The following is a 14,702-nucleotide window of genomic DNA, read 5'->3' as shown; positions in this document are numbered from 1 at the left end:
CACAATGTCACAGACACAGTTTTGCCCAGAACAAACCTTCCACTCAGCAGAAAGGCCCTGAAAAAAGTTTTAAAAATGGAAAAGATACTCATTTATACCCAGCTTTCCAATTTCCTGAAAAATCTATTTGCATGTTTTGATTGGGGAGAAGCTTTAAAAATTAGTTCTAATTTTGATTTAAGCCTACTCAATAAATTGTATTGCAAAGTATAGTCTCACCATTGACTTGCAAGTAATTTTCTCTTTTTTTCTCTTTTATTCAAGCTACTTCATCATATGTATGTTGTGAATTTTACAGCTAAGAATGGAGAAAGTATATACTTTGATCAAAACTTAGACACAGTACCATTATATGAATTGGTAAACTGGCAGATGAATTCTGAAGGTGTTGCTCGTGTTGTGACAGTTGGACACTATGATGGACTTGTAGATTTTGAGAAAAGGTTACATATAAACAAGGAGGATATTGTTTGGATAGATGGGAAAAAGGAGGTAAGTTCATCTTAAAAATGTGCTGATTGTACACAATGGTGTCGGAATCACATCGTAGGGTCCTAGGGTTTCATCACACAATGGGTTCATATCAAAACTCTTCCTCTACTAATTTAATGGATACATTAACACAGCATTTCCACCACCTAGAAGGACAATGGCAGCAGGCGCGTGGGAGCACCATCACCTCCAAATTCCCGTAAGTCACACACCATCCTGACTTGGAAATATATCGCTGTTCCTTCATCATCGCTGGGTCAAAATCCTGGAACTCCCTCCCTAAGAGCACTGTGGGAGCACCTTCAACGCACGGACTGCAGCGGTTCAAGTAGAAGACCTGCCACCATCTTCTCAATGGCAACTAGGGATGGGCAATAAATGCTGGCCTTGCCAATGATGCCTGCATCCCAAGAATTATTTTTAATACCCTTTTATAACCTATTCATATTGCTGCAAAAAAATCACCATTCTAGCTGATATCTCATACTTAGATTTTTTTTTAATTAGTAAAGTGAATAGAAAAAAGACTATTTTGTCTGGTTGTGGAGTCAGTGAGAAGGAATCATCAATTTAAAATTGTAACTGTGGCAGGGGCCATTACATCTTTTAAGGAAAAATTTGATAATATTTGAAGCAAAGGAACACAGGGCTATGGGGAGAGAATGGGAAGTGGGGATAGTTTGGAACTGCTTTAGTAATGAGCTGCACAAACACAATGGAATAAATGGCCACTTCTGTGCTGTAAATGTCTTTAGTTTTTATTCCCAGATATTCTCAGACTATCTTACATTTTTTATTTAATTCACAAAGCTTCTAACCATGTTAAATTATAAATGCTTTTTTCAGTGACTATCTCCAGATCTTTGTCCTCGTGAAACATTAAAAGGATCCCCATTGCCCTTGAGGGTGGAATATCCGTCCACATAACCGCAGTGCTGTCCTTCAATAGAAGCAAAGTTGGAAATAATTTAGAGGAACTCCCCTGTGGACTCATCAATCTATTACAGCAAATGCGGCCAGAATTCCTTAGGAGATTTTCCCAATCTTCCCAATGTAACTTTGGTCAGCGGAGATCTCAGCGAAAAGGAGTAGTTGGCTGTAGTTACGGGGGGAGATTGAGAGAACCACAGTGCATGTCTGATCCCATGATACCCAGCACCTGGGCTAAGCCCAGCCTGACATAAAGTAGCAGAAGATCTCTGTCACAAGCTGTGAACTCTTTATATTCTCTTCTTTCTGAATAACTTTTCCCAGAATTGTCTATCATAACAGTACCAAGATGTGTGTGTGTGTGTGAGTTTGTGTGTGCAAATCTGCACATATACACCTTTTTAATGCTACAAACCTCTTTAATACAGCTAATTTGATACAATATTGAACTACATTCAGCAGGTTTTGGGGTTGCATCTTGTTTATAAAACATTGATTACATTTTTACTCCTTTAATTGCAACTAGAGTTTTCTTAATTGGTATTTGCATTAAATGAAGCCTAACAATATCAAAGACATGTCTTACTTTGGTCACCTGCTACAAAGAGTATTTCTTGCCTGTTGTAATACAACCAGGTACAAGATAATCAAATGTTGTGATATTAAGTGATTAAGAGGTCACTAGATTGAGCAAATTACTATTTCTTTTATCCTAGGTTCCCCATGGAGTTTGCTCTGACAGTTGTCTTCCTGGCACATGGAAAACCCTTAAAAAAGAAATGCCTGTGTGTTGTTTTGCCTGCATACCATGTGGTGATGGTGAGATTAGCAATGTGACAGGTGTGTGAATACAGTGTGCTGATAGAATCAGAAAATCATTCATGTTTACAGCATAGAAGGAGGCCATTCGGCCCATTGGCCAATTAGTCCCACTCCCCCTGCTCTTTCCCCAGAGCCCAGCAAATTTTCCCCTTCAGGTATTTATCCAATTCCCTTTTGTAAGTTAATGGGCCTGAAATTCCGGCCTCCCCGGGTCTATATGGAGTGTGTACGGACCCAGGAAGACATCGCAAAAGCCAGTTTTCGGGACGCGATGCACATGCCCACTATTGTGTCTGCTTCCACCACCCTTTCAGGCAGTGCATTCCCGATCATAACAACTCAATGCATAAACAAATTTCTCCTCATCTTCCTCCTGGTTCTTTTACCAATTATTTTAAATCTGTGTCCTCAGGTTACCGACCCTCTTTCCAGTGAAAACAGTTTTTGCCAATCCAGTCTATCATAAGCACTCATAATTTTGAACAACTCTATTAAATTTCCCCTTAACCTTCTGTGCTGTAAGGTGAACAATTTCTGATTCTCTAGTCTCCCCACATAACTGAATTCCCCCATGCCTGGTACCATTCTGGTAAACCTCTTTAGGGGTGTGTGTGTGTGAATACAGTGTGCTGATGGTGAGGTCACCAATATATTGGTGTGTGAGAATATAGATCTGTATTTTGCCTCTGATCTCCCCTTCCCTGCTGAAGACATTGAAGCCTTGCTAAAGCTGGGTTCTGTGGCCATATTGACAGACAGTACAACGGCAGAAGTGGGGGGAGTGGGGGGGTACGAGAAGGATCACAGTCACAGTCAAGACAGATTCTATCTGCCAACATCCACTTCCAGTAGAATAGTGACCAGGAGCAAGAATCCTAACCGGTGTCCTGCTCTCATTCCGCATTCAGTTTATTGTTGTCTTTCGAAGCTTGCTGTATACAAAACGTCTGTTTTACTTGGATGACTGGTCTCCAAAAATTATTTATTGCATATGAAGCTCTTTCGGAGTCCAGAGACTGCATTCAAAGCAATTTATAACTGCAGGCTCTTAGCCCAACTGCCTCCCTAACCCAGGAGCACAGAGCCTAAATGCAACACCTATTAGGATCCGTACAATCATGGCATCTTCCTGGTCTGGCTGCACTAGCCAGACCAGCCATTGTGGGAGCCTGACACTTCACCCTTGAATTGTTACAAGAAGCACTCACACTTTGCTTCCTCTGCTCGCTAACTTTTGTTGACCGGCCCTCTGTCTGATCATTACAGGAAGGAGGCCATTTCGGCCCATTGTGTCCGTGCCGGCCAACAAGAGGCTATCCAGTCTAATCCCACTTTGCAGCTCCAGGTCCGTAAACCTGCAGGTTACGGCACTTCAAGTGCACATCCAAGTGCTTTTTAAATGTGGTGAGGGCATCTGCCTCTACCACCCTTTCAGGCAGTGAGTTCCAGACCCCCACAACCTTCTGCGTGAAGAAATTTCCCCTCAAATCTCCTCTGAACCTTCTACAATTACTTTAAATTTATGCCCCCTGGTAGTCGATTCCTCTGCTAAAGGAAATAAGCCCTTTCTTTCCGTTATATATAGGCCCCTCATAATTGTACACACCTCAATGAGGTCTCCCCTCAGCCTCCTCTGTTCCAATGAAAACAAACCCAGCCTATCATAGAAACATAGACACATAGAAAATAGGTGCAGGAGTAGGCCATTCGGCCCTTCGAGCCTGCACCACCATTCAATAAGATCATGGCTGATCATTCCCTCAGTACCTCTTTCCTGCTTTCTCTCTATTCCCCTTGATCCCTTTAGCTGTAAGGGCCATATCTAACTCCCTCTTAAATATATCCAATGAACTGGCATCAACAACTCTCTGCAGTAGAGAATTCCACAGGTTAACAACTCACTGAGTGAAGAAGTTTCTCCTCATCTCAGTCCTAAATGGCTTGCCCTTTATCCTTAGACTATGTCCCCTGGTTCTGGACTTCCCCAACATCGGGAACATTCTTCCAGCATCTAACCTGTTCAGTCCCTTCAGAATTTTATATGTTTCTATGAGATCTCCTCTCATCCTTCTAAACTCCAGCGAATACAGGCCCAGTCAATCCAGTCTCTCCTCATATGTCAGTCCTGCCATCCCACGAATCAGTCTGGCGAACATTCGCTGCACTCCCTCAATAGCAAGAACGTCCTTCCTCAGATTAGGAGACCAAAAGTAAACACAATATTCCAGGTGAGGCCTCACCAAGACCCTGTACAACTGCAGTAAGACCGCCCTGCTCCTATACTCAAATCCGCTAGCTATGAAGGCCAACATACCATTTGCCTTTTTCACCACCTGCAGTACCTGCATGCCAACTTTCAATGACTGATGTACCATGACACCCAGGTCTCGTTGCGCCTCCCCTTTTCCTAATCTGCCGCCATTCAGATAATATTCTGTCTTCGTGTTTTTGCCCCCAAAGTGGATAACCTCACATTTATCCACATTATACTGCATCTGGTTGCCACTCACCTTAACTGGCCAAGTCACCTGCAGCCTCTTAGCGTCCTCCTCACAGCTCACACCTGCATCTTAGTGTCATCTGCAAACTTGGAGATTTTACACTCAATTCCTTCATCCAAAACATTGATGTGTATTTTAAATAGCTGCGATCCCAGCACTGAGTCCTGCGGCACCCCACTAGCCACTGCCTGCCATTCTGAAAAGGACCCGTTTATCCTGACTCTCTGCTTCCTGACTGCCAACCAGTTCTCTATCCATGTCAGTACATTACCCCCAATATCACGTGCTTTGATTTTGTACACCAATCACTTGTGTGGAACTTGTCAAGAGCCTTTTGAAAGTCCAAATACACCACATCCACTGGTTCTCCCTTGTCCACTCTGCTAGTTACATCCTCAAAAAATTCCAGAAGATTTGTCAAGCATGATTTCCCCTTCATAAATCCATGCTGACTTGGACCGATCCTGTCACTGCTTTCCAAATGCGCTGCTATTTCATCTTTAATAATTGATTCCAACATTTTCCCCACTACTGATGTCAGGCTAACTGGTCTATAATTACCCATTTTCTCTCCCTCCTTTTTTAAAAACTGGTGTTATATTAGCTACCCTCCAGTCCATAGGAACTGATCCAGACTACATAGACTGTTGGAAAATGATCACCAATGCATCCACTATTTCTTGGGCCACTTCCCTAAGTACTCTGGGATGCAGACTATCAGGCCCCAGGGATTTATCGACCTTCAATTCCATCAATTTCCCTAACACAATTTCACGCCTGATAAGGATTTCCTTCAATTCCTCCTTCTCACTGGAACCTCGATCCCATAGTATTTCCAGAAGGTTATTTGTGTCTTCCTTCATGAAGATAGAACCAAAATATTTGTTCAACTGGTCTGCCATTTCTTTATTCCCCATTATAAATTCACCTGAATCTGACTACAAGGGACCTACGTTTGTCTTCACTAATCTTTTTCTCTTCACGTATCTATAGAAGCTTTTGCAGTCAGTTTTTATGTTCCCTGCAAGCTTACTCTCATACTCTATTTTCCCCCATCTAATTAAACCCTTTGTCGTGCTCTGCTGAATTCTAAATTTCTCCCAGTCCTCAGGTTTGCTGCTTTTTCTGGCCAATTTATATGCCTCTTCCTTGGATTTAATACTCTCCTTAATTTCCCTTGTTAGCCACGGTTGAGCCACCATCCCCGTTCTATTTTTTACTCCAGACAGGGATGTACAATTGTTGAAGTTCATCCATGTGATCTTTAAATGTTTGCCATTGCTAAGATTCTCCACTCCCGGCAACATCCTCGTAAATCTCCTCTGTACCCTCTCCAGTGCAATCACATCCTTCCTGTAATGCGTGATCAGAACTGCATGCAGTACTCCAGCTGTGGCCTAACCAGTGTTTTTTACTGTTCAAGCATAACCTCACCTTTGCATGTATTACTTTGAAGTGCCACCAATTGCATTGCTTTCTCTCTTAGATTCAGTGTCTTGCTTGAAATGCCCACCAGAAGACTGGTCCAATCAGCACAAGACCCAATGCGTGCCGAAGAAGATTGAATTCCTTTCTTTCGATGACGAAATGGGGAGTTCCCTTGTGACCCTGGCTGTGATTGGAGCCTGTTTAACGGTGGCCACCGCTATCATCTTCTACAGGCACAAACAGACCCCTCTTGTTAAAGCCAACAACTCGGAGTTAAGCTTCCTTCTGCTCTTCGCGCTCACACTTTGCTTCCTGTGCTCGCTGACCTTTGTTGACCAGCCCTCTGTCTGGTCATGCATGTTACGCCACACTGTGTTCAGCATCACCTTCGTCCTGTGCCTCTCCTGCATTCTGGGCAAAACCATCGTCGTGCTGATGGCTTTCAAAACCCGAATGCCCAACAACAAAAAGATCAAGTGGTTCAGTCCCATGCACCAAAGGCTGAACGTCTTCGCCCTCACCGCTGTCCAAATGGTCATTTGTGTTATCTGGCTCACCACCTACCCTCCTTTCCCCATCAGAAGCACCAGGTACTACAAGGCGATCATCATACTGGAATGCAATGTGGGGTCCCTGGTGTACTTCTGCTGTGTCTTCAGTTATATCGGCGCCCTAGCATGTTTGTGCTGCGCACTCGCCTTTTTAGCTCGAAAACTGCCCAACAACTTCAATGAGGCTACCTTCATCACCTTCAGCATGCTGATCTTCTGCGCCGTCTGGATCACCTTTATCCCCGCCTATGTCAGCTCCCCGGGGAAGTATACGGTGGCCGTCGAAGTGTTTGCCATTCTGGCCTCCAGCTTTGGTGTGCTTTTCTGCATTTTCGCTCCCAAGTGCTACATCATCTTGCTTCAACCGGAAAAAAACACCAAGAAGTACTTAATGCAGAGGTCGCATGCAAAAAAGCTCTGAACACGCCCCTCAGAAATATAGCTCTGCAGGTTTATGGTAACCGTCCAATGTCTTGTACCAATCGGCCATTTACAGCTTTCGGGCTATTTTGATGCAACACTCAGAAAAGTGTCAACTTACCAACAATGACCAACAGGAAAAGACTCTCTGGTCCATCGAGGCTGTCCCACACAATTGCCATACTTTATGCATCACAATATTTACAATCCCTACCCACCCGAAACCATGTGATCTCCTGCGAGAGCCAAGACACCAGTTTAAAAAAAACCTAGGCTAAGATGGGGGCAACAATTCTGGAAAATTCCTCTCCCACCTATCTCGGCGATGGAAGCCAGTCCAGGAGATCATTCTGGCCCTGAATTGCCGGAAGTACCTACCCTTCTGTACGAGGTGATCTCCGCCCAGGCCAGAAACAAGTTGGGCTCTTCCTTGTAGGAGTTCAGCGAATCAGCATCCACTGCACAAGATGACAGCCTGATCCAGATGACCACTATTCTCTACGATCAACTCCTGAGATCCAACCTAGATCTGGCCACATGCAACTTAAAACTGTGACCCCCCTGGTCCTCCCGAATCCATTTAATTGGAACAAGCTGTCAACTGGGACACAGTCTATTCCCTTCATCATCTTATAAATCTCAATCAGATTACCACTCAGTCTACACTTCTCAAAAGTGTAGAGTCCCACCTGGGACTTTAAACTGGGAATTAGTCTAGTGGCCCTCCTCTGCACTTAAATTAAGCTTTGAATTTAAAAAATGTGCATTAGTAAGGCAATATGAGATTTCAGGTACAGATTTGAAATCGCATACACAGCAATGTGTCCTTATAACAACTCATGTAGCATCTCCATTGATAACGAAATGCACAGTGTATTCTTGTTGGTTTCATTCAATAAAACACATTCTATACCAGACATTTCCAATGTTAGTCATAAATTTGTGAAACGCAGAGATTTTACATACTTTGTATTTACTCCTAAATACTAGGTATTGTTGGGGAAGGGATTTGTGTGTTCGGAGCATTTTAAATAATGTGAGCTGATTTCCTCTTGCTTTCTAACACAATCAGGAAAGCATTCTAAAAGAACAGCCTTCAGATATTGCTATCAATGGTAATCAGAGGAAAACTCCTCACTGTTTGTCATAGTTCCACCTTATAGAGACCAGAGGAAAATGCTTTAATATGTTTACCATGTCATTAAACCACGTGGACTGCAGCGGTTTAAGAAGGCAGCTCACCACCACCTTCTCAAGGGCAATTAGGGATGGGCAATAAATGCTGGCCTTGCCAGCGATGCCCACATCCCAGGAAGGAATTTAATTAAAATTAATAAGTAGTGACTAGGAGACGTTTACCAATTCATTAAGGACCAGAGAAAATTGACTTGCTGTTAAACAAGTCACTAACACATAGAGGGCATAGGACCAGAGGAACAGGAGTAGGCCATTTAGCCCCTCGAGCCTGCTCAATTAGATCATGCCTGACCCGTACCTCAACACTACTTACTCACATTTGCTCCATATCCCTCGATACCCTTACCTAATAAAAATCTATTGATCGCAGTCTTGAGAGCTCCAATTGAACCCCAGCATTCACAGCCGTTTGGGGCAGAGCATTCCAGATTGCCATTATCCTTTGTGTGAAAAAGTGTGTCCTGATTATCCTCCTGAGCGACCTAACTCTTATTTTAAGAATATGTGCCCTCGTTCTTGATTTCCCCCCGACCCCCACCACCAGCGGAGGAATTGATTTCCCTGTATCTATCCTATCTAATCCTTTTCATATTTTAAAGACCTCGATCAAATCATTGCCCAAATGGAAATCTTCCCCAATGATGTTTTAAATCACATTGAAAAGATCAAACACAGCACAAATGGGATTCAAACTGACTGGGACATTGAACATGTGCAATGGTCTGACTGACCTGTACAGTATTGCGTTGATTTTCATATCTGAACAAAAGAAAGTTTAAGTTGACCATTGCCAAGAATAAGCCAAATATAAATTTCCATCAATGCAAACAACTGACCCATGTACAATACCAGCCTGAACAGATAGACATTAGCAACTACACTTGTATGGTTACAGCTCTGGTCCAGTAATGTTTGACTTAACACAGCTTGACTAAGTAACGGCTAGGATATTGTATTTTTTTTAATGTATTTGTTTCTGGGATGTGGGCGTCGCCTGCAAGGTCGGCATTTATTGCACATTTCTAATTGCCCTTGAGAAGGTGGTGGCGAACCACCAGGATAGTTAGAGTCAACCACATTGCTGTGGGTCTGGAGTCACATATAGGTCAGACCGGGTAAGGATGGCAGATTTCCTTCCCTAAAGGACATTAGTGAACCAGATGGATTTTTTACGATTATCCGGTAATTTCATAAGAACATAACGTAAGAACATAAGGAATAGGAGCAGGAGTAGGCCATCTGGCTCCTCGAGCCTGCTCCACCATTCAATAAGATCATGGCTGATCTGATCATGGATTCAGCTCCACTTCCCTGCCCACTCCCCATAACCCTTTATTCCCTTATTGCTCAAAAATCTGTCTATCTCTGCCTTAAATATATTCAATGGCCCAGCCTCCACAGCTCTCTGGGACAGAGAATTTCACAGATTTACAACCCTCTGAGAGAAGAAATTCCTCCTCATCTCAGTTTTAAATGGAAGGCCCCTTATTCTGACACTATGCCTCCTAGTTTTAGTTTCTCCCTTTAAGTGGAAATATCCTCTCTGCATCCACCTTTTCGAGCCCCCTCATTATCTTATATGTTTCGATAAGATCACCTCTCATTCTTCTGAACTCCAATGAGTATAGATCCAACCTACTCAACCTATCTTCATAAGTCAATCCCCTCATCACCAGAATCAACCTAGTGAACCTTCTTTGAACAGCTTCCAATGGAACAACCTCTGGGTTACCTTTACTGACATTAGCTTTTTTTAAATTCCAGATTTATTTAATTAACTGAATTAAAATTCCCCCAGCTGCTATGGTGGGATTTGAACACCAGATCATTAGTCGAGGCCTCTGGATTACTGGTCCAACAACATAACCACTATGCTACATATATGAAGCACACATTGTGCTGATTAACCTATAATCAATGTGCCCTACACTTTCCTAATACAAAGCTTTAAAATTACAGTTGACACTACCTAATTGAGGCAGAATTTTAAAACAGTGATGCCCTTTATTGGGCAAATTACAACATTAAATCCCTACATTACAACAGTGACTACACTCCATTGTACTTCATTGGCTGTAAAGCGTTTTGGGATGTCCTCAGGTCATGAAAGGCGCTATAGAAATGCAATTCCTTCCAAAGATTTAGGGTAAATCCACAGCAGATTTATATGCAATTCCTTAACCACTATTTTAATGAAGATGTACATTGATTTAAATGCCTCTGTTAAGATAACAGGTAAAGGAACATCTCCTGAATGTGCTAATTTTAGGCTAATCTTCCCATTTCAAGGTCTCAATATCCAATTCACAGTTCAGACTACGAAAAAATACTTTTGGGGTAACATTCAACTTTGGTGTGGGGGAGCTCTGAACTCACATCTTTCTCCAGTTTCTCTCCGATCTCCTCTCATGACCTCTCTGAGCTCATCCTGTCCATGAGACCCGCTTCCTGCTCTCTCAACCGTATTCCCACCAAACTGCTGACCACCCAGCTTCTTTTTCTCGCTCCTATGTTAGTTGACATTTTGAATGGTTCACTCTCCTCAGGTACAAATGACATTCTTTATGACTGTGACAGAGGTAAAATATCCCTCCTCATCCTTTTTGACTTGTCTGCAGCCTTTGACACGGTTAACCATTTTATCCTTCTCCAACGCCTCTCCATTGTCGTTCAGCTGGGTGGGACTGCACTCACCTGGTTCCATTCCATTCTTATCTATCTAATCATAGCCAGAGAATCACCTGCAACAGCTTCTCTTCCCACCCCCGCATCATTACCTCTGGTGTCACAGAATCATAGAATCATAACATTTACAGCAGGGAAGGAGGCCATTTCGGCCCATCGTGTCCACACCGGCCAACAAAGAGCTACCCAGCCTAATCCCACTTTCTAGCACTTGGTCCGTAGCCCTGAAGGTTATGGCACTTTAAGTGCACATCCAAATATTTGTTAAATGTGGTGAGGATTTCTGCCTCTATCACCCTTGCAGGTAGTGAGTTCCAGAGCCCGACCACCCTCTGGGTGAAAAACTTTCCCCATAAATCCCCTCTAAATCTCCCCCCAATGACTTTAAAGCTATGCCCCCTGGTTGTTGACCCCTCTGCCAAGGGAAACAGGTCCTTCCTATCCATTCTATCCAGTCCCCTCATAAATTTATACACCTCAATCAGGTCTCCCCTCAGCCTCCTCTGTTCCAAAGAAAACAGACCCAGCATTCCAATCTTTCCTCATAGCCAAAATTCTCCAGTCCAGGCAACATTCTTGTAAAGCTCCTCTGCACCCTTTCCAATGCAATCACATCCTTCCTGTAATGTGGTGACCAGAACTGCACACAGAACTCCAGCTACGGCCTAGCCAGTATTTTATACAGTTCAAGCGTGACCTCCTTTTTTTTTTTAATTCGTTGCCAATCTTTCCAATTCTTTGTCAAATCACAAACGCCAGAGGTCACCTTGCACACATCAAGGATCACTCTGCACCAATGCTCTTAGCCAAAAGGCCGAGAGCCACTGCACCGTTCCTGGAAGTACTGCAATACCAGGTTCGTGCCATGGAGGTGGATGGGTCAGGCCCCCTATTTCCAAAAAGCATAGGAGAATCACCTTCCTGATCCAGGGAGAACCACGTTGGGGTCATGGTTACTCCCCTGTCAGGTCAGTTACACATGATCTTAGCCAAAAGGCCGAGAAGCACTCTTGTATTCCACACCTTGACTAATAAAGGCAAGTATTTCATATGCCTTCTTAACCACCTTATCTACCTGGCCTGCTACCTTTAGGAATCTGTGGACCTGCACTCCAAGGTCCCTTTGTTGCTCTACACTTTTCAATGTTGTACCATTTAATGTATATTCTCTTGCCTTATTCAGTCTCCCCAAATGCATTACCTCACACTTCTCGGGATTGAATTCCATTTGACACTGTTCTACCCACCTGACCAATTCATTTAAATCTTCCTGTAGTCCGCAGCTTTATTCTTCATTATCAACCACACAGCCTATTTTAGTGTCATCTGCAAACTTCTTAATCATACCCCAAACATTTAAGTCCAAGTCATTGATATATACCACAAAAAGCAAGCGACCCAGCGCTGAACCCCACTGGATACAGCCTTCCAGTCACAAAAACACCCATCAACCATTACCCTTTGCTTCCTGCCTCTGAGCCAATTTTGAATCTAACTTGCCACTTTGCCCTGGATCCCAAGGGCTTTTACTTTCGTGACCAGCCTGTCATGTGGGACTTTATCAAAAACTTTGCTAAAATCCATATCATCATCATAGGTGGTCCCTCGAAATGAGGATGACTTGCTTCCACGCAAAAAAAAAAGGATGAGTTCACAGGTATTTCGAAAGAAAAACCCGAACTACACCCTCAAGGATGGAAGATGCATGTGCGTGGATTTTTTTAACGTGGGGTGGCCGTTGCACACCAGCCACCACACGGGCTTGACAGAGCTAGGTCTTAGTCCAGTGTCAATCCATTGACACTACATCATACACTACATCATCGACCCTCCTAGGATCTATCCTTGGCCCCCTCCTATTTCTCATCTATATGCTGCCCCTTGGCGACATCATCTGGAAACACAGCGTCAGTTTCCACATGCATGCTGATGACACATAGCTCTCTCACCACCACTTCTCTCAACCTCTCCACGGTCTCTAAATTGTCAGACTGGTGGTCCGACATTCATTTCTGGATGAGCAGAAATGTTCTCCAACATTGGGAAGTCCAAAGGCATTGTTTTCGATCCCCATCACAAACTCTGTTCCCTAGCCACTGATGCCATCCCTATCCCTAACATCTGAACCACACTGTCCGCAACCTTGGTGTCATATATGACCCTGAAATGAGCTTCCGACCACATATCCTCATAAATAAGATCACCTATTTCCACCTCCATAACATCGCCATCTCCGCCCTTGTCTCAGCTCATCTGCTGCTGAAACCCTCACCCATGCCTTTGTTACCTCTAGACTTGACTATGCAAATGACTTCTTGCCGGCCTCCCAAGTTCTAAAACCCTATGTAAACTTGAGGTCATCCAAAACTCGGCTGCCCATGTCCTAACTCGCACGAAGTCCCGTTCACCCATCACCCCCGTGTCCGCTGACCTATATTGGCTCCCAGTTAAGCAACGCTTTGATTTCAAAATTCTCATCCTTCTTTTCAAATCCCTCCATGGCCTTGCCCCTCCCTATCTCTGTAATCACCACCGGCCCTACAACCCCCCGAGAAAACTGCGCTCCTCTAATTCTGCCATCTTGAACATCCCTGATTATAATCGCTTAACCATTGGTGGCCGTGCCTTCTGTTGCCTAGGCCCCAAGCTCTGGAAATCCCTGCTTCAACCTCTCTGCCTCTCTACCTCTCTTCTGCTTTCAGACGCTCCTTGAAAGATATCTCTTTGACCAATCTTTTGGTCACCTGCCCTAATTTCTCCTTATGTGGCTCTGTGTCAATATTGATTTATAACACACCTGTGAAGTGTCTTGGGATGTTTTACTACATTAAAGGCGCTATATAAATACAAGTTGTTGTTAATAATTTTAGCCACTGTTATCTTCTGGGAGGCTCTCAATAAACCAAGGCAATTGTCAATAAAGATCAATCGTAGTTTTGAAAGATTGATATATTTAATGCACTCAATATTCTATGGGTGCTGAAAGGTGGCAAGTGCAGACAGTCAGTATACTGCCAGTGGTGGAGAAGCTTTTAGAAACAATAGTCTGAGAGAAAATTAACAGCCTTTTGGACAAGCATGCACTAATAAAGGAGAGCCAGCAGGGATTATTAAGGGCAAATCGTGTTTGACTAACTTGATTGATTTTTTTAACGAGGTAACAGAGAGGGAGGATGAGGGCAGTGCAGTCAATGTTGTGTATATGGACTTTCAAAAAGAGATTGATGGGCTTGTGAACAGAATTCAAGCCCATGGGATAAAAAGTCCAGTAGCAGCATGGATACAAAATTGGCTAAGGGATAGAAAACAGAGAGTTGTGATGAGTGGCTGTTTTTCGGACTGGAGGGAGGTATACAGTGATGTTCCCCAAGGTTCAGTACTGGGGCCAATGCTGTTCTTGACATACATTAATGACTTGGACTTAGGGTACAGGGCACAATTTAGAGAAATTTGCAGATGACACGAAACTTAGAAGTATAATGAAAAGTGGAGGATAGTGATAGACTTCAAGAGGACATAGACAGGCTGGTGGAATGGGAAGATACATGGCAGGTGAAATTCAATGCAGAGAAGTGTGAGGTGATACATTTTGGTGGGAAGAATGAGGAGGGACCATACACACTAAATGGTACAATTTTACAAGAATAGAGAGACCTGGGGGTGCTTATGCACAAAT

At 43.5% G+C, this 14,702-nt stretch overlaps 1 protein-coding gene and 1 non-coding gene across 3 annotated transcripts in view; one reads left to right on the top strand and one right to left on the bottom strand.

Annotated features, from left to right (window-relative positions):
- LOC139266025 (extracellular calcium-sensing receptor-like) overlaps positions 1 to 8,041 on the top strand; it is a 102,726-nt gene extending 94,685 nt beyond the window's left edge. For both annotated transcript variants that reach the window (XM_070883796.1, XM_070883797.1), the window contains exons 4-6: positions 265 to 492; positions 2,139 to 2,262; positions 6,232 to 8,041. In XM_070883796.1, the coding sequence (XP_070739897.1) occupies positions 265 to 492; positions 2,139 to 2,262; positions 6,232 to 7,145 (1,266 nt within the window). In that variant the 3' untranslated portion in view covers positions 7,146 to 8,041. The remainder of the gene's footprint in view (positions 1 to 264; positions 493 to 2,138; positions 2,263 to 6,231) is intronic.
- Positions 8,042 to 11,845: 3,804 nt separating this feature from the next.
- Positions 11,846 to 12,035, bottom strand: LOC139266410 (U2 spliceosomal RNA). The gene has a single exon (XR_011593704.1). It is a non-coding gene; the product is annotated as a U2 spliceosomal RNA (small nuclear RNA).
- Between the last annotated feature and the right edge of the window lie 2,667 nt (positions 12,036 to 14,702).

The sequence above is a fragment of the Pristiophorus japonicus genome, chromosome 6 (assembly GCF_044704955.1).
Source record: "Pristiophorus japonicus isolate sPriJap1 chromosome 6, sPriJap1.hap1, whole genome shotgun sequence".
Classification (NCBI taxonomy): domain Eukaryota; kingdom Metazoa; phylum Chordata; class Chondrichthyes; family Pristiophoridae; genus Pristiophorus; species Pristiophorus japonicus.
Note: the sequence above shows the minus strand (reverse complement) of the source record. Positions and strands in the feature narration are given on the sequence as shown.